Below are 24,610 nucleotides of genomic sequence, written 5' to 3' on the forward strand. Positions count from 1 at the left end.
AAAAGTCACTCTTTTGCTCTCTGCTGCTTGTAGAACTCTGCAGGACACCACGAGGAGCGGTGCTGAGTTGAATACAAGCGAAAAAGCGCGCTAAAGCGGGCTTTATTACAGGGGGCTGAAAAGAGCTAGGAATTAACCCAAAATGGTCAATAGACTACAAGTTTCTGGCTGGAACCACTCCTCTAGGGACAAATAGGCTGCTCAGTGCTCCCCACTCCCACTGGTGAACAAAGACGCTTCCTTTTATCCAAATAAGGATATGGAATAGCACAGAAACCAAGACAAAGCGCAGAGATCAGCAAACTCTGAAGACTGGACTATTCTAGTTCTGTAAGGCGGGAAAACAAGATCTTTTTTTTTTTTTTCTTTTTTGCAGAAAACAGAGGAAAAACAGACAGTAAATGCTATAAATGCTTTTAAACGGCTAGCGCACTTGAGTGTGTTAGCCTACAGGTAAAATTAAGCAACAAATAACTTTTTAAAAGTGCAAAACAGTTAATCAACACAAAAACAGTTTAAATAGAATGCAGAGCTGTATAAACAGGCGAAAATGCAGTCGCTAAGCAGTAAATAATCAAAAAGCCAGAAAAAAATACTTAAATCAGGAAAAAGTCACTCTTTTGCTCTCTGCTGCTTGTAGAACTCTGCAGGACACCACGAGGAGCGGTGCTGAGTTGAATACAAGCGAAAAAGCGCGCTAAAGTGGGCTTTATTACAGGGGGCTGAAAAGAGCTAGGAATTGACCCAAAATGGCCAATAGACTACAAGTTTCTGGCTGGAACCACTCCTCTAGGGACAAATAGGCTGCTCAGTACTCCTCACTCCCACCGGTGAACAAAGACGCTTCCTTTTATCCAAATAAGGATATGGAATAGCACAGAAACCAAGACAAAGCGCAGAGATCAGCAAACTCTGAAGACTGGACTATTCTAGTTCTGTAAGGCGGGAAAACAAGATCTTTTTTTTTTTTTTCTTTTTTTGCAGAAAACAGAGGAAAAACAGACTATAAATGCTTTTAAACGGCTAGTGCACTTGAGTTTGTTAGCCTACAGGTAAAATTAAGCAACAAATAACTTTTTAAAAGTGCAAAACAGTTAATCAACACAAAAACAGTTTAAATAGAATGCAGAGCTGTATAAACATGTGAAAATGCAGTTGCTAAGCAGTAAATAATCAAAAAGCCAGAAAAAAATACTTAAATCAGTTATAGCAAATACAATTATAACAAATGCTCTGAAATATACTGTATATTTCCAAAATGTTTGAGAAGGACAGTCAGAACACAAGAAGGTTCAGGCGAAAGAGAAAAAAAAAAAGTTTTGTTTTACTTTTTGAAAGGGAAAAAGGAGGAACAGAAGGCCTTATTAAATGTTCTCTCTGTATTAGGCAGAATGAGCTAATGACACTAGACTGGGAGGTGTGTCACAGTAGGGGTGGGCAACTGCAAAGCCACCAAGTATAATAGCCTACAGACAGCAAGCACTAGGGAGACAAATGAGACAGCAAGCACTAGAGAGACAAATGAAAGTTTTTAAACAGATAAGGATTTGTGAAGACACTGAATAGACAAAGTGCTTTATATATATTAAATTTTAAAAACAGTAATCTGTAAAAATAATCAAAACAAATCAAGATACTTATATTTTGAGCTCAGTTGCGATCAACAACTTCTCCAGTCTGCACTGTGTGTAAAGACAGAAACCCTATCAAAGTTAGGGCTTAAAAACCAGAACAGCTTCTTTTTTTTTTTTTTTTTTTTTACAAGAACACAAAAGAACCAGCCCCCACTAGCCAAAAGATAATTACACAGAGGAAATGTTTCAGTTTACACAATAGCCTACAGACAGCAAGCACTAGAGAGACAAATGAGACAGCAAGCACTAGAGAGATAAATGAAAGTTTTTTAAACAGATAAGGATTTGTGAAGATACTGAATAGACAAAGTGCTTTATATATATTAAATTTTAAAAACAGTAATCTGTAAAAATAATCAAAAAAAATCAAGATACTTATATTTTGAGCTCAGTTGCGGTCAACAACTTCTCCAGTCTGCACTGTGTGTAAAGACAGATCTGAGTCTCTGTGTCTGCTTCTAAATATGTTTATGTGTCTGTAGACATTAAATGTTTATATTTATCTATATCTATCTATCTATATATCTATCTATGTATATGTATATGTATATGTATATATATATATATATATATAGAGAGAGAGAGGGAGAGAGAGAGAGAAGGATATATAAAACACTTACATTTTTGATGTAAAATACATCCTCTATCAATAATTACCTATACTAATATATTAAAGCAACCTTGAAACACTGGGTGGAAGAACTATATAACAATATATATCTGTATATATATATATATATATATATATATATATATATATATATATATATATATATATATATATACATATATCCAAAATAATTTAAGAAATAGCCCATTCTCTAAGCTCAATAATGCCCTTCACGGTATGTGTTAATTGTGGAAATAATATCCATCCAGGGGTGTAGTGGGTCCCCTCCCTGCAGTATGAGGTTGTTGAACACCCCCTTGGCATGCATTATTTCCACAATACCACACACCCTGTTGGGCATTATTACTTGCTTAACCTGTTATTATGCCATTTGGATCTCTCTCCAGGGACTGTAAAAAGCATTTACATATGTAGCCTTAAACTGCAACTGAATTTAGGATAGCATGTTCACATGAGTCTTTACATACCAACAGTTACTTTTCCATTAAATGCATGAACAGTAAGAAATGAAAAGTAGATTTTATATATTCAACAGTACTGACTCCTATACTTATAATCCCCATCACCACCTAAAGAAAAGCATGTAGACACACTAGATTCATTCTCTACTGTGGCTTAGTTGAAGAATCTGTCCCTGTCCAGGTTTTGGGTTCAATTTTTTTCTTCTGCTCACTGTATGACTGAAGTTTTACATACTTTCCTTGTATTTCCTTGGATTTTCTCTGAGTACTGTAGTGTCCTCCCATATCTTAAAAGTATGCTGGTAGATTCTACTAAATTGGCAATATAAACACACACACACACACACACACACACACACACACACACACACACACACACACACACACACAGACGCACGCACACACACACACGGACGCACGCACGCACACACACACACACACACACACACACACACACGGATGCAGGCACACACACACACACACACACACACACACACACACACACACACACACACACACACGTGTTGTATTATCCCTTTTCCTTGTGGCCTAAGACCATGCCTGAAAGGGTCTATGGACCAGCCTACTTGCATAGTTAACAAAAGAAAAATAAAATATAATTAATCCATTTTAGTAGGCTGATTTCCCCTCCTCCTTCCAGCTGAGCTATTTTCTAACCTACCTAAAGGACATTGTTATGCTGAGAGATATGCACATTACAGTCACTTTTGATAGGACGTTGCATATCTATTATTTCAAGTGAGGCTGAAGATAACATGCTTTTGGAGAGTTGCTAGCTAGCTATCTGTGGTGCCAGCAGCATTCTCCTGCAATGATTTGTAACATGCCTAACTAAAGATAGAGCTAGCTGGCTCTGTCCACAGGAGATTACAGAATTAATCTCATTTAGCAGATGATATAATACAGAGAAATATCCTCCAGATGGCTGACAAAACTGTCCAAATAGATGCTCCTTATGGAATTTCATACAGTGCTGTACAGGACAGGAACCTGGTGGGAAATGTAAGGCTTTGTTGTGCAGAAAAGTAATCACCTTACATGTCAGGCTGATGTGCAATGGCTGAAAGTTTGGATAAAAAAAATGTTTGTAGAGCTTTATGTAACTCAAAAGACACATACCACTATATTATTTTATGAAATGCATTCTCCCCCTTGAATTTATTTTTCTCTGTCACTGTGCGCACATACACACACACATTTATATATACATACGTACATATAGATATATTTTTTGGTAGTATACGTTATGGATGTCTAGCAGCCTATTGAGCATTATTCCCTTTATATTGTAGTTGTTTACAGATAGCTTTGTTCTTTGTTGATGTACTCAATCCCTCATTACTGTTTTAGAAAAGTATAATATGCCCTTTTTTGTAGCTATTAGCACCATAGTTGGCTGTTACAGGATGTAACATGTAGGAAGGTAGAAAAGGCAAAAAAAAAAAAAAAACAGATTCTGCTTATACCCATTTCTGTTAGCTGGCATGAGTGCTAAAATGCCACATGATGTGATCAGATTACTTCAATAGTTTGTACCCGTGACTTTGAGCAGTCTAAAGCCCTAACAGTATAGTTCTCATGCCTGTGTATTCTGCTGACGACAGTTTTCCAGCTCTGCCTTTTTCTCTCATTGGCATTAATCACTGTAGCCAGTTACAGGGATTCAAGATAAATACAGTAGATACGATTAACAGGGAAGTACCTTGTTCTCCCTAAGGTCGTCAAATGACATCTGTACCTTTCAACTGTCCCTGATTTTGTAGAACTCCACTGATTTTGTGTCATATGTTTGTCTGTCCCTCAAAAACATTTAGATTTTCTGGTAAATTATTGAGTATTACTGTCAGTCAATAACAATGCCAGACATTAGAGTGTCATACTTAGTAGTGTTCAGAAAATACAAGTTGATACAAAGTCTATTGTCCTATTATTATTACACACACACACACACACACACACACACACACACACACACACACACACACACACACACACACACACACACACACACACACATTTGTCTCTCCATTAGTTTTGGCTTTGCCCAGAATTCTTGAACAGGAGACTTTAAAGGTTTGATGACAGTTATTTTTTCCCAAATATTTTTTTTTCCTCCTAATGTATCACTCACACAAATACATGTATGCCTAATCACTCACTGGCAGTCAATGCAGACAGAACTCTGCATTTAAAGCACTATCCCGTCACATCAATCACAGTCATCTAGATTCCACGTTTACATTTCTTTAAAGTTTAAGGCAAGGATTACCTCTGCCTGTCCTGTCCTTTGCTTTTATGCCATGAATCTGCTAGTGAAAAATAAATGATCCAAACAAAATCCAGGATGCTTGTCTTTAAGCATTAGAAGAAAATTGCAACAAAGCCAGACAGTAAGGCTTTTTGTTTTACAAATCAAGCTAAATAAACATAATGTATTTTATATTTTGTACTGTACTTTATGCCTAAGACAATAATCATAAACCACATTCAGCAGTTGTAGCAATGTAAGCTTTGCATGTACGATTTAATTTTTTTTTTCCAAGCCTAGTAAGTCCATGGACAGCAGAATAACTAGCAGCAAGATTCTTCTAAAAAGTGGTACACGTTCTCTCGAGCCAGAGAACTCTTTATAATTAGCTATATGGCTACTGCCCCTTATTTATTAGCACTGCTGTAGTACAGTAGTATGAAAATCTGAACAAAAAATAAGTTGTTCTCATGTGATAACATTAGCAAATAAAATACATGCATGTATCTATGGGATTTGGGTTAGAAAATGCTCTCTGGTTAAGTGGAAAACAGATTTTGCTGACATTCTAAACCCCATACCTGATGTAAGTGCCTCTGCTGTGGCCATGTGCATGAGCGTGTCATCACTAACTGGCCAGTTCTCTTCATCCAGCACCAGCTTCTCAAGGCCTCCCAGCTGCTTCAGTTCTTTCTGGATTGTCTTTCCAGATGCATAGTCTTCCCAACTAGAATTTCTGAATCCCAGAGCATCTCCTACACCTCCAAGTACCATTGCTGCCTTAAACTTCTCCATTATTAAAAAAAATGTCACTGTCAGTCACTTTCTAAAGGGTCTTTCTCTGCCTTGGACAATCCAGACACGCACACTAGTAATGACTGCTCTGCTCCCTCAGGGAGGCACTTTATTGGCTGCTGTGCTGGTGAATGTCCTATAAAAGGCAACACTGCCATTTCATAGCTCTTTGCAACTGTTATCTGTGGTGTCCAGCTCAACAACAGAAAGGATAACATTGGAATCTCTGCCACATACCTATCTAAAGTAACTGTGTGAGCTCATCTGTTGTACAGAATAGTGTGGTACACTGAGACAGCTGTTCAGACATAGAGTACAGTGTAAAATCTGGATCTGAGCTATTGAAAATAAACACTTGTCACTGCAACCTGAACAGAAATGTGCTGTAGTTAAATATTTCTAGATGCTTTCAATACAGGATAGCTAGAATATTACATGAACTTTGATAAAGAAGTTCAGTAGTCCTGATGTGTGTGTATGTGTGTGTGAGGGGTGTGTGTGTGTGTGTGTGTGTATACGCACCTGTGTGTATGCTGGAGAAGGGGTTCATGGACCAAGTGACTTTCCTACTCATGTTGAGAGTTTCCTTTGCATTATTTTTTTAATAACTATAAACGCATATATACTGACTGGTTGTAACAACATAACATTATATACAAATTACTCTATCTCTAATTGATTCTGCCTAGATGTTCTATTCCCATTCTGTTTAGATGCTGCATTTGCATTACTTAAAATAGTCCCTTAGCATCCTGAACTTGTGATATTTAATCTCACTGGCCAACCTTCCCAAAAATATTTAAGAAAAATAAACACAATTAACATTTTAGGTTTATTCCTCTCCACAAGATTAAAAGAAGTATTTCAGCAATTTTCCATCTTTAGAGTTAACTCAAAGAATCTAGTTCTGTGGAAAATCTGTGGCACATAAATGGCTAAATGTTTATAAGGCAGTTCTTTTTAACTTCAAAGTGCCTTTGCACCATCAGCTGTTGGACCATAAATCATTTGGAATCATTATACATAATCCTTCAGTTTCACACACAAAGTCATGTTTGCCAGTATTATACCCATGCACACACCTCCACTTCTAGTGTTGATTCTGATTCTGTCTCATGATTTAGTAGGCTTCAGAGTTTGTGTGTGTGTGTGTGTGTGTGTGTGTGTGTGTGTGTGTGTGTGTGTGTGTGTGTGTGTGTGTGTGTGTGTGTGTGTGTGTGTGTGTGTGTGTGTGTGTGTGTGTATGTGTGTGTGTGTGTGTGTGTGTGTGTGTGTGTGTGTGTGTGTGTGTGTGTGTGTGTGTGTGTGTGTGTGTGTGTCTATATTTCTGTCTGTGTGTGAGTGTATGTATGTTTATATGCATGAAAGCAAGGTGCATGTGAGTGAGACAGGGAGAGAGCAGCAGTAAAGAGGTTGGCGTAACTCTCAATCTTTTAGCTCAAATATCTGGATAAAGACTAAAATACAGGGGGCACACACATTCAAAATAGGAACATATTTTAAATAATCACAAAGTTGCTTGAGTAATTGATGTGTTAACATGCATTTTCTGAAATGCAAGTTTTGTGTGTGTGTGTGTGTGTGTGTGTGTGTGTGTGTGTGTGTGTGTGTGTGTGTGTGTGTGTGTGTGTGTGTGTGAGAGAGAGACAGAGAGAGAGAGAGACAGAGAGATCACTGGGCCAGTGGCAGTACCAGTAAGAGGTCTGCATTCCTTTTAGCTCAAGAAATCTGGATAAAGCCTGAAATTAAAACAAAGGCTCAAAAATAGGAACATATTTTAAATGTTGTTCTTATAAAATTACAAAATAGCTTGAGTAACAAGATTTGTGTTAACATGAATTTTCTGAAGGAAATGAAGTTTGAAAGTCAAATGTATGTCATTACATAGTGACTTCAGTCCCCAATCACTGGCAATGAACCACACATTTAGGAGTAAGGCACCAAAAAAAGTACATTTCTACATATTTTTTAAATTATATATTTTGGACATAAAATGCTTCCTCCAACAGCATTTATATATACTACAGCAACTTTGAAACATTAGGCGGAGGAACTATTTTAAATCAAAAAATATATAAAAATATAATATGGTAATAAAAAAAATAAGTAAAACACAAATATTTTACAGATAACCCATTCTATTCTCTAAGTGCAATAATGCCCTCCAGGGTGTGTGTTATTGTGGAAATAATGCCCTTCCAGGAGTGTAGAGGCCCTCTGCTTGTGGTGTTAGGCTTCAGAATACCCCTGAATGGGGGTTATTTCCACAGTAACGCACACACTCTGTTGGGCATTATTGCTTGCTTAAAAAATAAACAATTTCTTTTTGGTTTGGGATTTTTTTTTAACAATGCTGCGACTTACTTCTGCCATTGTTTTTCATTGGAAAGTAGAATTCAGTTTCACTGATCACTCATTCATTTAAAAAAAACAGTATTGCGTAATGCTGAAAATCTTGTGTATGCAATAAATAAGGACATCTGCACTATTTACTGTGTGTATGTACATAGTATGCCTCTCAGCCATCCTCAATTTTTTACAGAATGTCTCTGATTTTGTCTCATATTTTTGCCTTGTTCCTCATTAAATTCTTAATTTTCTGGTAATTTACTGAGGATTATTACAGTCAGTCAGTAATGCCAATCATTAGCATTTCAGAGTTCTTACCATTCAGAAAATGTATGTAGATTCATCACCAGATTTTAACTTTTTAAGTGACTTCGAGTTCTCTGTCAGCACAGAAGTTTAAAGCTCAGAAGTGTTAACAAACTGATTCCTTCCATCTCAGTTTGTCTACTGTATGATTTTGAGCAAATCACTTAACCCGACATTATTCATAGGTTACCTCTGAAAAAGGACACTTTGTCCAGTGGATTTACCTGGTTAACAAATAAATAAAAAAGGCAACTTTATTTATGTATTTGCACTTGTTTACCTGGAAAGTCCAAATGGGCAGAAATGGGTCTATGGTTAATCGTCAAACAGCATGTTCATTGAACAGCTGTTCGCCAAATACTAATTGTCAAAACTTTCTCTAATCAAATGGCTATATCATTGTAATGATTTTCTTTGAAAGATGATAGTTGGCCAACATAAAGGAAATGCTATCAAATACTTACTTACTGATAACATAGCTGTAGGGGAACCTGCCCTTTCCCCACTGTACTGCGACCTCAGAGTTGGTATATATAATTAGCAGGGGGTGGCTTGACACAGTCCCCCACAAGAAGAACTTTATTACAACATGGGACACTCATTATGTGGGGGACTACGCACTCCACAATCCCTACACCCACCACATTCCCACTAATTATATAAACCAACTCCGAGGTTGCACTACAGTGGGGTAAGGGCAGGTTTCCCTACAGCTACATTACTGGTAAGTAAGTAGTAAGTACTTCATAACCCTCCCTTTATGTTGGCCAACTATCATTGCTCAATAAAAATTGTTATGATGATACGGCCATTCAAGTAACAGAGGATTAACATTCAATGAATGTGTTGTTCGACGATTAACCATAGACCAGTCAGAAACACCTTTTCAGTGAAGGCCTGAGAAGAAAAGCTCTACGTAAAATGATACAATTACATAAAAATAAACAAATGTGCTATGTTGTAATGCAGATATGTGTCAAAAAGTTAAGGCTAATAATTCTAAAAGATTCAGTATTGTAAACAAAGTATAAACAAAAAAATTATCAACATAAGTAATGCATTTGGTTAATATATAGCAAAACTGAAAAGTCAAAAGTGGCAACAATAAAAATTAGGACACCTGGGTATATATGGTTTATAGAATGACAGAAATTTCATATCAGAATATGTCGGAATTTGAGGATAGAAATTATGACAGTAAGGGTAATGTGTAATTAAACATTACAAAGCTTCTGTAATGTTATGATAAACAAGGACACAGGACTGTGGAAAATGCAATGTGTTTTGTTCATAAAATGGAAGAGTTCATAGGTTCATAATTAGTCACCAAGCCTACAGTGCAGGAGACCTTTATGTAACCTTGCACAATTTTTTAATTGCCCTAAAGCACTCTCATTAAGTCACTTGCTCAAAGGCAAATGAAGCCTGAGGAAATCAACCCCCTGTACCAATGAAAGTAGCCCATTAACAGCCCATTACCTTAACCTTTTGTGCTAACTGCTCTTTAAAGGCAGTATTATGGTCAGATGGCGATACAGTTTTGGAATGTTTTCATAACTGGCTCTGTTTACCGTATGGAACTAAAATGAGCAAAATAATTTTTTTCCTTATTAAGGGAGGTATCATATTAAAAATGCCACAGATGGACAAAAAATGTAGGCTGTGTGTGATTTGGTTAGAAATGCTTACAGTTGTCAGTACAGTTCTAGAGAGAGTCCTCTGTGTTTTTATTGTTTAAATTGCTGTATAAATGTGTGTTTATTTAAGGCTGCATAGCATGTATTAAACAACTAACAATATGCAAGCTTTTTAATAATTCAAGAACTAATCTAAAAATCCTAAAAAATGGCTGTACTGGATCTGATTACCTTTGTAATTATCACCTTCCTTTCTTTGGTAAGGTAATTAAGAAAGTGATGCATCTTCAGCTTGATAGTTATTTGAGCTATTATGGCATCCTTAATCTATCAGTTATGTTTCAGGATTGAGCACAGTACTGAAACACATCTCATTACAGTTGTCAGTGATCTCCTTGTTGCAAGAGATCAGCATTACTATTCAGTTTTAGTCCTTCTTCATCTCTTGTCAGCATTTGATTTGATGGACTGTTCTATTCTTTTGGGCCCACTAGAACATTACTGGAGAATCTTTGGATTGGTGCTTGACTGGCTTGGTTCTTATTTCCATCATACCCAAAGGGTGATTTGGGGTATTAATTCCTCCTCTTCTCATCATCTTACTTGTAAGGTACCATACATCTCCATTCTAGATCCTTTATTGTTCACCAGCTACCTGTTGCATCTTGGTGAAATTATCCCTTTTAGATGTTTACAATACCAGTGGTATGCTGATGACACAGATTTACCTCTCATTCACTCGGGAGTCTGTAACTGCCCTTACATTCCTTTCCCATTCATGAATGGATTGACTGTCAGAGGCTTAAACTTAATAACTCAAAGTCAAAAGTTTTGATGGTTCATGCTGTACTGAGGGGCTCTCCTCTTCCAGTTTTGTCACCTGATATTTTTAAATCATGGTGACAAACTCTCTTTTGTGTCTTACTTAAGGTGTGTGATCTTGGTGTGTTACTTGACAACAGGGATTTAGGCAGTCTGGAATTAAGCTTGTTGTAGTTCTAGTTGCTGTAAACTGGACTATTTGAATAATATTAACAACAGTCATTTTAGTTTGCAATTATCAGGTCATAGCAGCTGTTAGGCAAAGTTTGGCAGCCCCTTTTTTCACACTGGGACACTGTACAGTGAGCAGATGCAGGCCACAATGACTTTGAATGCATAAAAAGGGATTTTGTTTATTAGCATTTCTTGCTGAGCAAGCCACATAGTTTAAAAAAAGAGTGTTATGCAGAATCTTGTCGCAAGCAGTAAAGCAGTCACTGCCTTGACCAGTCTGCTGGTTCTTTTGAGAAATAAGGGCATCCAATGTCTGTCTGCCTGGGATGACATGCTTGACAAGCCACGCTGCTTCGCAAGGGACGGCTTGCACCTGTCACCCCTGGGCTTCCGGATATTGGCAAAGGCTCTTGCCACCCCCATAGTGCCTTTTTTAGGCAAGGCTCAAATGATAAACCTACCGCCCTAGAAAACAAAAATGGAGAAAAACTAAGGGTAATACTGCTCAATGCCAGAAGTCTAAACCTCAAGAAGCACGCCCTCGAAGCCCTCCTCAGTATGGAGAACATCGATGTCTGTGCTGTGACTGAAACCTGGTTCAAGGCTCCTGAGAGCACCCCAGCACTATCAGGTTATACCTCATATCATGCGTTCCGCCCCAAAATCCGGACCGAACCACAAAAGGAGGGAGTATCCATATTCATAAAGGATACCCACACCTCCAGGTTAGTGGCAACGCACAAAGCATCGGAGACCATCCAGGTGCAATTAACCATAGGTAAAACTGCCCTACAGTTTGTAACATGCTACAGACCACCTTCTCAAACTCAGGAAACCCACACAGCCTTCCTGAAGACACTGGAGAGTATGAATGTCTCTCCAAATACCATCATATTGGGTGACTTCAACTACCCAAACATAGACTGGGAACATTACTCAAGCCCCAACACCCTAGCCCAAAGGTTCCTTGAGTTCATAAACTCAAATGCTATGGAACAACTAGTCACCATTCCCACAAGAGGAGAAAATATACTAGACCTGATCATCACAAACATGGGGACAAAATGCTCCACACCGAAGTATATCCCTCATTGGTGAGATCAGACCATAAATTAATCTCACTGGAGATCCACATCCCGCCCCCACCCCAGCAAAAAGACCACAGTGAAGAACTTCTCAAAAGCAAACTTCACACTTCTTAAGACTGGAGTGGTATCCTTCAAGGCCCCCGAGCCAGTGGAAACCACAACCCACGCTGCTAAAACCCTTACAAATGCCTTCTACGAGCACCTCCAGGAATGTATGGATCAAGCAATCCCTAATAAAATCAAGACCCTTTCCACCAAAGGCAGGTGCCCGGTCTGGTGGACTCCAGCCATAAACAAACTCTACAACAAGAGGAGAAAGCTACTACATGACAGAGCAAAATCCCTAAATGGGAAGGCATCTCTGATCAATACTAGCAAAAACTACGATCACTCATAAAATCATCCAAGGCCAACTTTGAGAGAAAAATCGCTAATGACACAAAAGACAATCATAAAGCCTTCTTTAGCTATGTTAGAAACCTGGGTGGAAACTCCCAGATATGCTCAGAATTAGTCCAAAATGATAAAAAAATCACTGAACCCACAGACATTGCCAACATACTGGCAGACAGGTTCAGTGCAAATTTCTCCCTCCCCCCCCCAAAAGGAGAAATATCTATCCCACCAGAGTCTAGCCTCCCAAACATCTCAGATGCCCAGGTGAGAGCTGCTCTCTCTAAAGCAAAAAACACAGCATCAATGGGACCGGACGGTGTCCCCGGCTGTGTGCTACACGAACTCAATGAGGAACTAAACCCACACATAAGGCTGCTGTTTAATCTTAGCCTTACTACAGGATATGTACCCAAAGAATGGCGTACGGCAACTGTGGTCCCACTCCACAAAGGCGGTGCTTCTACGGACCCTGGAAATTACCACCCCATAAGTTTGACGAGCCTTGTCTGCAAAGCTATGGAGAGGATCATAATGGAACTCATAAATAAAGACATTGGGGACCTACAGACACTGGATCCTACCCAATTTGGCTTTGTCAAGGGCAGATCCTGCCTCTTGAACTTGGTCGACTTTTTTGAAACAGTCACTAAGGCCATTGATGAGGGTAAGGCAATTCACACAGCCTACCTTGACCTAGCAAAAGCGTTCAACACAATACCCCACTCGGGCATCATAGAAAAGCTCACCAGCTTAGATGTAAACCCATATGTCACAAGATGGGTTGCAAACTGGCTCAAGGACAGAACACAGGGTTAGAGTTGCTGGTGCCATGTCAGACTCTAAGCCGGTCACGAGCGGTGTCCCACAGGGCTCAGTCCTGGGCCCCCGCTTGTTCGGCATTTATTTTTCTGAAGTGCAGGCAAACATAGGGGGATTGTGGCTGACAAAATTTGCAAATGACTGCAAACTGGGCACCATAATTGACACTCCATCAGACACAGACATCCTCCAGAAAGGTCTCATAGAAATGGATAACTGGTGCCAGAGCCATGGCCTTAAGCTAAATGCCAAAATATGTATAGTCATACCCTTTGGGAAAAACAAGGTAACCCCTAATTACCACATAGGTGGTAATCCATTAAACACGGAAGAAGTTATCAGGGACCTGGGGACCCAAGTTGACAGTAGCCTCTCTTTTGACACTCACATTGCCAAAGTGGTTAGGAAGACCTTCTACATTGCCCACCTGATCATGAAGGGATTCACTTCCAGATCAGGAGAGGTCATTGTACCCCTGTACTCTTCACTTATCAGACCAATGATTGAGTACAATGCCCCATTCGGAATGTACCTTACCCGACACCTGCAGCAGTTGGAAAGACCCCAAAAGTTCCTCACCAAAAGGATAAAGGGGCTCAAACATATGTCATACGATGCCCGACTGAAGAAACTCCAGCTCTATTCAGTCGCATACCGTCTGCTCAGAGGTGATCTGTGCCTGACATACAAGGCCATGTCCAACCCGGAATTAATGGACATGCTCCACCTCAAAAAATCCAAATCCACCAGAGCCACGAGAGCAAGAGACTTAAACCTCAACACGGATATAAACAGGACGTGCTGGAGGGACAGATTCATCACCCAGAGACTCCCTACACTATGGAACAGAATCCCAGTCCATGTGAGGCAGAGCCCCTCACTGACTCTGTTCAAGAGAAATCTTGACGAGTGGATGGGAGATCGTAGGTTTACCCCGGGAATCATCTCTGTATCACTGCTGGACAGAGGCACAGCAAACTAATGGGTATAGTATTCTCATCCTAAGGGGTGGTGAAAGCCACACACACTCTGGCTAGGCTTATAAATGCCCTAGGGCAGATAGCCTAGTATGAACCTATGAACCTATGAACCTATGAAAAGCACACAGGATCTTACAGCAAACATTACAGTGATCAATTGTCACAACCAGTCTTCTGAAATTCTGAAGAAATGAAGGTTATTGAATTAACAGAACCTTTCAAGCAACAGAAACAACATAGCAGAGGAGTACACCCCCTCAGACAGCTCTCTCTCACCCAGAGCTGCAGGCTTAGTGCATGTCTCAGGAACAAAACTACTTACATGCTAGAAAAGGAAAACAATCCTGAAGTCTCCCCCCTTCCCATTGGACTTTGATCTCTCTCACCTGAGCAGCTCAAAGCAAATTAAATCTGGAACTATTCATATCTCCTCAGAAGCAAAGATGGCCACTACTACAAAATAAGAACTTTTAAAGGTCGGATTATATATAAATTTTCAAAAAATATCATGAAGAATGTAATATATCTTCTTTAGCTCATCTGAAGCTGATGATTATCTGCCATTATACTTAAGACACATTTAAACATGACTGATGGATGTGTCATTAATAATATCAGGGTACTAATTTACAGTTATGCCTTCATTCAGACTTTCAGCTCTGATTTAAACAGTGCACATGGATCTTTTTATTTACTTGTGTATAAAAATATTTAAGTAGACTGCTATTCCTTTTTCATATTTTTACTGAAATATGCTGTTTCACTAACAAAGCACACTTGTAAACTCAGAAAATACTAATATTTACAATAACAGATTCTGCATAGACTGTCAACAAGGAAGTGGAAATATACCCATGATGCAATGTTACTTTCCCAAATCATTTTTTATAACTGAGTTGAAACTACTATTCATTTTTAGCACAATCTGATTAATATGCGTGGAAAGGCTACATATTTTATACAATAGTACTAAGAAGATTTGACTATAGGGGGTATCACTGCTTGATAGTAACTTATCTTTTGATTTTAGTGCACCTCCCTTTGATCATAATACACAAACTACTGTGCACATTTCTTTGGCAGATTCAAGAAACACTCATATATGGAATTTTAGCATACATTTTAATGATAATTAGTAACATTTTTTTTCTTGACATTCACTATAGAACTCAGTATAGTGGCTTCTTTTCAATAAAACTTATTACTGTAAAGTGTTTTCAATTTTACTTCATGTTTAATTAAAGGTATTTAACCAGCCATATGAGCCTTTCACACTTGAGGTGCATGAAGTCAGGTACTATCAGTGTTTCATATCAGTTCTGAAGAAATAATACAAAGCACTGTCGCAACAGGAAAATGTTGACTGTCTTGTGATATAATCACAAGTTCAGATATATTCAATTTTAATATCATATTTTATCCATTTGACATACAAAACTGCATTGTTTTACTTTTGGCCTCAACTACTGCTGGCCAGTGATATATAAATAATGCATATGCATTTTTATTAGTGATGTTATTACAAAATCAGTAGTCATGGACTATTATTTTGTTAAGAAACCTTCTTCATTTTTCTACATGTACTCATACTGTTTAATCATATTTCTGCTTATATTGAGAAATATTCTTTTACTGAAGCATAATATAGCAATAACCCATGCCTGAGTGTGGGTAATGCTGGATTTACCCACGGTTGGTGTGGTTTGGTCATGAGTGCGAAGCCCGAGTGGTGAAAACAAAGACAACCGTGGGTAAATCCAGCATTACCCACACCCAGAAGTGGGTTATTGCTATTATACAATGACATTATTTAAGAAAAAAAATAACTTACTTTTCTTAAATAATGGCATTGTATAATGCCTCCTTGCTGCCCTTCCGCAGCTGTCTGGTATTCTGCGGCAGTTCTGATGTACTGCGCATGTGCATGCTTATGCAGTACATCAGAGCTGCGGATGGAAGCAAGCAGCTGGTGTCCTGCAGAGTTCTACAAGCAGCAGAGAGTGAAAGAGTGACTTTCCTGGATTTATAAGTATTTTTTCTGGCTTTCGCTTAAAGTACTGCATCTCGACTGCATTTTGCTTAAAAACAGCTCTGCATATTGTTTTTACTGTTCTTGTGTTGAATTTATACTGTTAGCACTTTAAAAAGTTATTTTTTGTTTGATTTAATTGTTAGGCTAACACACTAAAGTGCGCTAGCCGTTTTATAGCATTTACTGTTTGTTACTCTATCTTTTTCTCCCTTCTCTGTGAAAAAAAAAAAAAAAATATCCTTGTTTTCCCGCTTTTCTGAACTAGAATACTCCAGTCTTCAGATTTTGCTGATCTCTGGGCTTTGTCTTGGTTCCTGTGCTATCCATAGCCTTATTTGGATAAGAGGAAGCTTCTTTGTTCACCAGTGGGAGTGGGGAGCACTGAGCAACCTATTTGTCCCTAGAGGATTGGTTCCAGCCCAGCAACTTGTAGTTTATTGGCCATTTTGGGTCAATTCCTGGCTCTTTTCAACCCCCTGCTATAAAGCCCGCTTTTGCACGCTTTTTACTTGTAAAAGACTCAGCACAGCTCCTCGTGGTGTCCTGCAGAGTTCTACAAGCAGCAGAGAGTGAAAGAGTGACTTTCCTGGATTTATAAGTATTTTTTCTGGCTTTCGCTTAAAGTACTGCATCTCGACTGCATTTCGCTTAAAAACAGCTCTGCATATTGTTTTACTGTTCTTGTGTTGAATTTATACTGTTAGCACTTTAAAAGTTGTTTTTTTTATTTAATTGTTAGGCTAACACACTAAAGTGCGCTAGCCGTTTTATAGCATTTACTGTTTGTTACTGTATCTTTTTCTCCCTTCTCTGTGAAAAAAAAAAAATATCCTTGTTTTCCCGCTTTTCTGAACTAGAATAGTCCAGTCTTCAGATTTTGCTGATCTCTGGGCTTTGTCTTGGTTCCTGTGCTATCCATACCCTTATTTGGATAAGAGGAAGCTTCTTTGTTCACCAGTGGGAGTGGGGAGCACTGAGCAACCTATTTGTCCCTAGAGGAATGGTTCCAGCCCAGCAACTTGTAGTTTATTGGCCATTTTGGGTCAATTCCTGGCTCTTTTCAACCCCCTGCTATAAAGCGCGCTTTAGCGCGTTTTAGCGCAAAGTTGCTCATAGAGCAGCATAGGGCAGCGCCGGTTAATCAAGTTTAAACCATTTCTGGCTCTGTAAAGTCTGCTCTTCAATTTTTCCCTTAGAACTGTTCTACTTGCAATCTATACAGCCTATACTCTATCTGAAAAGCTCAGCACTTGCTCCTAAAACATTTCTTTATACAAGTAAAGCACTCTTAAACAAAAGAAAGTACTTCATTCACCTAAATTCCCTTGAGTACCCATTTCCCTATAGGTCCTTTCTGACTCAGTTACACAGCAATATTTTTCACTATTTTTAGCATGTCGAAGGGTCAGTTGCTAGCGTCCTCTCCTGTTCAGCTGGTGAATCTGGGAATCTTGAGGCAATGTTACAATTGCCTCATGTACACAGACAACCTTCTCCTCCTCCCAACAAATACAAATATATGCGAGAGATGCAACTATATTGCCAAACTGGAGGCTGAGCTCTCTCAACTCAGTACTGGCAAGACCAGTCAGGAGGAGAAGGTAACCACGCACACCACAAACCCAGTCTCACATAGAACTATCACAACTGCAAACCAAACACATAAACACACAAAAACATACTCGGAGGCGCTGATTAAAATCTACCAAAACAACAGAGGCCTCCAAAGCAGACACCCAAGCAACCGCCACCTCAAGACATAGCACATGCAACACATAGTTCACAAAGTCAGTGTGCTAAACAGTCACAGCCCTTAAGGCCAAACAACATGCCAGACACACTTGTAATAGGTGACTCCATAGTCAGACACACTGACGTACCGCTCACCAGACTGAACAAGGAGAGGGTCACAGTAAGCTGCCTGTCGGGAGCTAGAATCCGCCACATAACACAAGCACTCAGGTCACTCCACAGCAAGTACAAATATGACTCAGTCATTGTACATGCCGGTGTGAACGACCTGAGACGTACCTCCCTGGACTACATGAAAAGAGACATAGAGGAGCTCTCTGATTATGTAGCCCAGGCCGGTATGACCCTGACCCTGAGCAGCATCTTGCCCTCACCAAGAATGATGCCACGGTACAAAGACAAAATGATCAGTTTTAACAACTGGCTTAATTACTGGTGTCATTCTAAGGGGATCCAATGTCTGTCTGCTTGGGATGACATGCTTGACAAGCCACGCTGCTTCGCAAGGGACAGCTTGCACCTGTCACCCCTGGGCTTCCGGATATTGGCCAAGGCTCTTGCCACCCCCATAGTGCCTTTTTTAGGCAAGGTTCAAAGGACAAACCTACCTCCCTAGAAAACACAAGTGGAAAAAACTAAGGGTAATGCTGCTCAATGCCAGAAGTCTAAACCTCATGATGCACGCCCTCGAAGCCCTCCTCAGTATGGAGAACATCGATGTCTGTGCAGTGACTGAAACCTGGTTCAAGGCTCCTGAGAGCACCCCAGCACTATCAGGTTTTACCTCATATCATGCTTTCCGGCCCCAAAACTTGGACCGAACCACAAAAGGAGGGGGAGTATCCATATTCATCAAAGATACCCACACCTCCAGGTTAGTGGCAATGCACGAAGCATCGGAGACCATCCAGGTGCAACTAACCATAGGCAAAACAGCCTTACAGTTTGTAGCATGCTACAGACCACCCTCTCAAACTCAGGAACCCCACACAGCCTTCCTGAAGACACTGGAGAGTATGAATGTCTCTCCAAATACCATCATATTGGGAGACTTCAACTACCCAATCATAGACTGGGAACATTACTCAAGCCCCAACACCCTAGCCCAAAGGTTCCTAGAATTCATAAACTCAAATGCAATGGAACAACTGGTCACCATTCCCACAAGAGGATTCAATATACTAGACCTGATCATCACAAACATGGGGACAAAATGCTCCACACCGGAAGTATATCCCTCTTTGGTAAGATCAGACCATAAATTAATCTCACTGGAAATCCACATCCCGCCCCCACCCCCTGCACAAAAGACCACAGTGAAGAACTTCTCAAAAGCCAACTTCACACTTCTTAAGACTGAAGTGGTATCCTTCAAGGCCTCTGGGCCAGTGGAAACCACAACCCACACTGCTGAATCCTTTGCAAATGCCTTCTACGGGCACCTTCAAGAATGCATGGATCATGCAATCCCAAATAAAACCAAGACCCATTCCCCCAAAGGCAGGCGCTCGGTCTGGTGGACCCCAGCCATAAACAAACTCTACAACAGCAGGAGGAAGCTACTACATGACAGAGCAAAATCCCTAAAAGGGAAGGCATCTCTGATCAGTACTAGCAAAAAACTACGATCACTCATAAATAAAATCATCCAAGGCCAACTTTGAGAGAAAAATCGCAAAAGACACAAAAGACAATCACAAGGCCTTCTTTAGCTATGTTAGAAACCTGGGTGGAAACTCCCAGATATGCTCAGAGTTAGTCCAAAATGACACAAAATACACTGAACCCACTGACATTGCCAACATTCTGGCAGACAGGCTCAGTGCAAATTTCTCCTCCCCCTCCCCCCCAAATGGAGAAATAACTATCCCAGCAGAGTGTAGCCTCCCTAACATCTCAGATGCCCAGGTGAGAGCCGCCCTCTCTAAAGCTAAAAACACAGCATCAATGGGACCAGATGGCGTCCCGGGCTGTGTGCTACATGAACTCCAAGAGGAACTAAACCCACACATAAGGCTGCTGTTCAGTCTTAGCCTTACTACAGGATACGTACCCAAAGAGTGGCGTACGGCGACAGTGGTACCACTTCACAAAGGCGGTGCTTCTACGGACCCTGGAAATTACTGCCCCATAAGCTTGACGAGCCTGGTCTGCAAAGCTATGGAGAGGATCATTATGGAACTCATAAACAAAGACATTGGGGACCTACAGACATTGGATCCTACCCAATTTGGCTTTGTCAAAGGCAGATCCTGCCTTTTGAACTTGATCGACTTTTTTGAAACAGTCACTAAGGCCATTGATGAGGGTAAGGCAGTTCACACAGCCTACCTTGACCTTGCAAAAGCCTTTGACACAATACCCCACTTGGGCATCATAGACAAACTCACCAGCTTAAATGTAAACCCGTATGTCACAAGATGGGTTGCAAACTGGCTCAAGGACAGAACTCACAGGGTCAGAGTTGCTGGAGCTATGTCAGACTCTAAACCAGTCACAAGCGGTGTCCCACAGGGCTCAGTCCTGGGACCCCTCTTGTTCGGCATTTATTTTTCCGAGGTACAGGCAAACATAGGAGAATTGTGGCTGACAAAGTTCGCAGATGACTGCAAACTGGGGGCCATAATTGATACTCCAGCGGACACAAACATCCTCCAGAGAGGCCTCATAGAAATGGATAATTGGTGCCAGAGCCATGGCCTTAAGCTGAACGCCAAAAAATGTATAGTCATACCCTTTGGGAAAAACAAGGTACCCACAAATTACCACATAGGTGGTAATCCATTAAGTAAGGAAGAGGTAATCAGGGATCTTGGGACCCAGGTTGACAGTAACCTCTCATTTGACACTCACATTGCCAAAGTAGTTAGGAAGACCTTCTATATTGCCCACCTTATCATGAAGGGTTTCACATCTAGATCAAAAGAGGTCATTGTGCCCCTGTACTCTTCTCTTATCAGGCCCATGATTGAGTACAATGCCCCATTTGGGATGTATCTTACCCGACACCTGCAGCAGTTGGAAAGACCCCAAAAGTTCCTCACCAAGAGAATAAAGGGTCTTAAACATATGTCATATGCTGCCCGACTGAAAAAACTCCAGCTCTATTCAGTCACATACCGCCTACTCAGAGGTGATCTGTGCCTGACGTACAAGGCCATGTCCAATCCGGAATTAATGGACATGCTCCACCTCAGTAAATCCAAATCCACCACAGCCACGAGAGCAAGAGACTTAAACCTCAACACAGAAATAAATAGGACGTGCTGGAGGGACAGATTCATAACCCAGAGGCTCCCTACACTCTGGAACAGAATCCCAATCCATGTTAGGCAGAGCCCCTCACTAACTCTATTCAAGAGAAATCTTGACGAGTGGATGGGAGATCGTAGGTTTACCCCGGGGGTCATCTCTGTGTCACTACTAGACAGAGGCACAGTAAACTAAATCCTAAAAGGGCATAGTATTCTCATCCTAAGGGGTGGTGAAAGTCACACACACTCTGGCTAGGCTTATAAATGCCCCAGGGCAGATAGCCTAGTACGAACCTATGAACCTATAAGAAAGCAAGATCTCCGTTGCATTTTACAAACTGTCTCGCTATGTTAAAGGAGTTTAACATAGCAAGACAGCTTTAAAAAAAGCAACGGAGAATCTCCATTACTTTTTTTAAAGCTATCTCGCTATTTTAAACTCCTTTAACATAGCAAGACAGTGTCCAAACAGCAATGGAGATCTTGCGTTCTCCATTGCTGTAAAAAAAAGACTTATACTAATGAAAAAAAGTCTGGGCGACTGGACCTTTTGCCATTAGTATAAGTTTGTTTTACAATGTGCACTCTGACCAATCAGCATGCACGTTTTGGAATATTAATGTGGGGGTCGTTGTATAATATTCGATAATGAATACAAGAACACCACTACTCTCCATTGCTGTTTAGCTCAACAGACTGTCATTAAGTAGGTTATCAGATCTCAAGGAGTGAAAGAAACTCACATAAAGTTAATACAAACCAACAGACTCCCAATGAATCATCAGAACACTTTTCCTTTTTTTTTTTTCAAATACTAAATTTGTTGTTTGTGAAGGTCCTGAGTGAAACACATATTGTGTATTTAAGCAGAACAAATACTTTTAAGCTTCGTGATGTATGTATACTGTGTTAACATTTGTAGTGTACTCAATGATCTGTTTGTTAGACTTACGTATAGTTAGCACATACAAGCCAAATAAATGACTGATGTCAGTTAACATTATGAACATATTACAAAATGTCAGGATCCTGTTTTACAATTCAGGACTTAACCTTTAAAATACAGAGTATGCACTGGCATGTCAGGTACTTGCTAAGAAGTTACACTTGCCAGGCACAGGTTTGAACATTTATTTAAAGGCAATCTATTAACAACTCACATATGTGTTTTATATCACCCCATTTTTTTCTCAGCTGTTACAGCTGTCTTAGAACTTTAAAATGAATGTTTGAGCATTTAACTTGTTACTGATCACAGAACAAAGTGTAACTTAGTAGATGTAAATTAGTCTCATGTACAGTGCTTTGCCTTTCTTTGTTAGATATGGGTGTATGTTACTTTACTATGCTACCTTTACTGCTTGTTTGGTTAGTAATTATAAAAATGAGCCTTACATAGTTGTTATGTATCTCCACCTAGGCTTCTGAAACAGTTTACTGGTACCACAAGCATTTTATTTTTTGGTAACTTTACTACACAATAGTTTAGAATCATTTTCAACATTGTCAGACCTTTATATTTTTTAATTGTGCGATGAAAATTAAAGTTAGGTATTCAACATAACTATGCATCTGTGTTGCCCATTTTCATTCTTCCTCAACTATTGGGTATCAGGTCCGACCTCAGATCTGACTCATCCACGTTTAATAGACTCTCAGATCCAACTCTTGAGTTCCTCCCTTTATCCATATTGCCCTGGTCAACCTGCAATACCTCAAATCAAGTTTTCTGCCTTATACGCCATAGGAAGAACTATGTTAAGACAAAAGCAAGGTTAGTAGTAAAAGAACCAGGGCTCATCCCTGGAATAGAGGTTCCACAATAACCATAAAGTCACTCCAGCAGCTAATAGGAAAGGGGATGAAGGGTGGGGAGTTAAGGAAGAATGAAAGTGGACCACACAGATGCATAGTTATGGTGAGTACGTAACTTTAACATCTGAGTTGTCCTTTTCATTTGTTCCTCAACTATTGGGACACAGTCCACAGGTACATGGACCTTGGGTGGCCCTCATGGAAGGATATTCCAGAGTACTGCAGAACCAAAGGCAGTCCTGCTCCTGGAAGTTAAATCCAATTTGTAATGAGCAATAAAAGTATGAGCATTAGACCAGGCAGCTGCTGTGCAATTGTCATCAGCAGAGGTTCTAGACCAAAAAGTGGATAATGTAGCTACGTACTTGGTGAAATGTGCTTTAGGAAGCCTAGGTAGTGACAGACCTCGCAAACTGTAAACAAAGGAAATGCAATCAGTAAGTCATTTGGTTAGGGTAATTTTAGAATCTGGTGAGCCCAATTTGTTTAGGGAGAAAGAGACAAACAATTGCCCTGACTTTCTGAAATCTTTCATTCTATGGAGATAAAAATGTAGTTGTCTATGTACATCCAAAAGATGCAGCATGTATTCTCCAATGTTTGCAAAGCTGGGAAAGAAAACAGGCAAATTAATGGCTTGATTAATATTCATTTTGCTGGTTTCTTTAGGCAAAAGAGATGGATTGGTTTGTAAGGTAACTGTATCTTTCTGTAATATGAAATATGGAGATTTGGAAGACAGATCCTGGAGTTCAGAAACTCATCTCACAGACATAACGGCCACTAGAAAGGCAGTTTTCCAGGATAAACATTTCAAATCAGATTTAACTGATGGTTCAAAGGGTTGCTGAGTTAAAGATTGCAGCATGACTGTCAAATCCCAGGGAGGAGTAGGGTCCTTCCCTGGTGGCCTAAGCAAAAAGGTACTTTTGAGAAAAGCCTTGCACAATTTTGAAGAAGGTAATGAGAAAGCAGTTTTGTCTGAATGAAAATTAGATATGGCTACCAAATGCACTTTGATAGTAGAGAAGCTGGCTCCTTCTTGAAAAAGAGATGCTAAAAACTCTAGGACAGCAGAAGAAGGAGTAATGAAGGGGTCCAATTCTCAATGTAGAGCCAAAAACAGAAAATAGTTTCCATTTTCTTTTTTAGATCTTCCTCATAGAGGCCTTTGGGAAGATAGTAGCATTTGTCAGACGGGAGGAAAGTCTGGGCTGTCTAACAATCAGTAGAATTGGAGAAACTTGAGGCCTGTCATTTCCGGATGATTCATCTCTGTGGGATGAAAGAAAAGATCTGGAATGGGGTCCAGTATCCAGGGTGGATAGTGAAGTTGAGACAAAGGAAGGGGAACCACACTTGAAGAGGCCAAAAAGGGGCAATGAAGATAGTGCTC

At 39.9% G+C, this 24,610-nt stretch overlaps 1 protein-coding gene across 2 annotated transcripts in view; it reads right to left on the reverse strand.

The window, feature by feature from the left end:
* ADPRHL1 (ADP-ribosylhydrolase like 1) overlaps window positions 1-5,920 on the reverse strand; it is a 460,723-nt gene extending 454,803 nt beyond the window's left edge. Inside the window, exon 1 of one of the 2 annotated variants that reach the window (XM_044071213.1) lies at window positions 5,577-5,920. In XM_044071213.1, coding sequence (XP_043927148.1) covers window positions 5,577-5,790 — 214 coding nt within the window. In that variant the 5' untranslated portion in view covers window positions 5,791-5,920. The remainder of the gene's footprint in view (window positions 1-5,576) is intronic. The other variant, XM_044071214.1, reaches the window with a different exon arrangement.
* Between the last annotated feature and the right edge of the window lie 18,690 nt (window positions 5,921-24,610).

Source organism: Protopterus annectens, chromosome 5.part0 (assembly GCF_019279795.1).
Source record: "Protopterus annectens isolate FY-2018-M chromosome 5.part0, PAN1.0, whole genome shotgun sequence".
Lineage (NCBI taxonomy): Eukaryota > Metazoa > Chordata > Ceratodontiformes > Protopteridae > Protopterus > Protopterus annectens.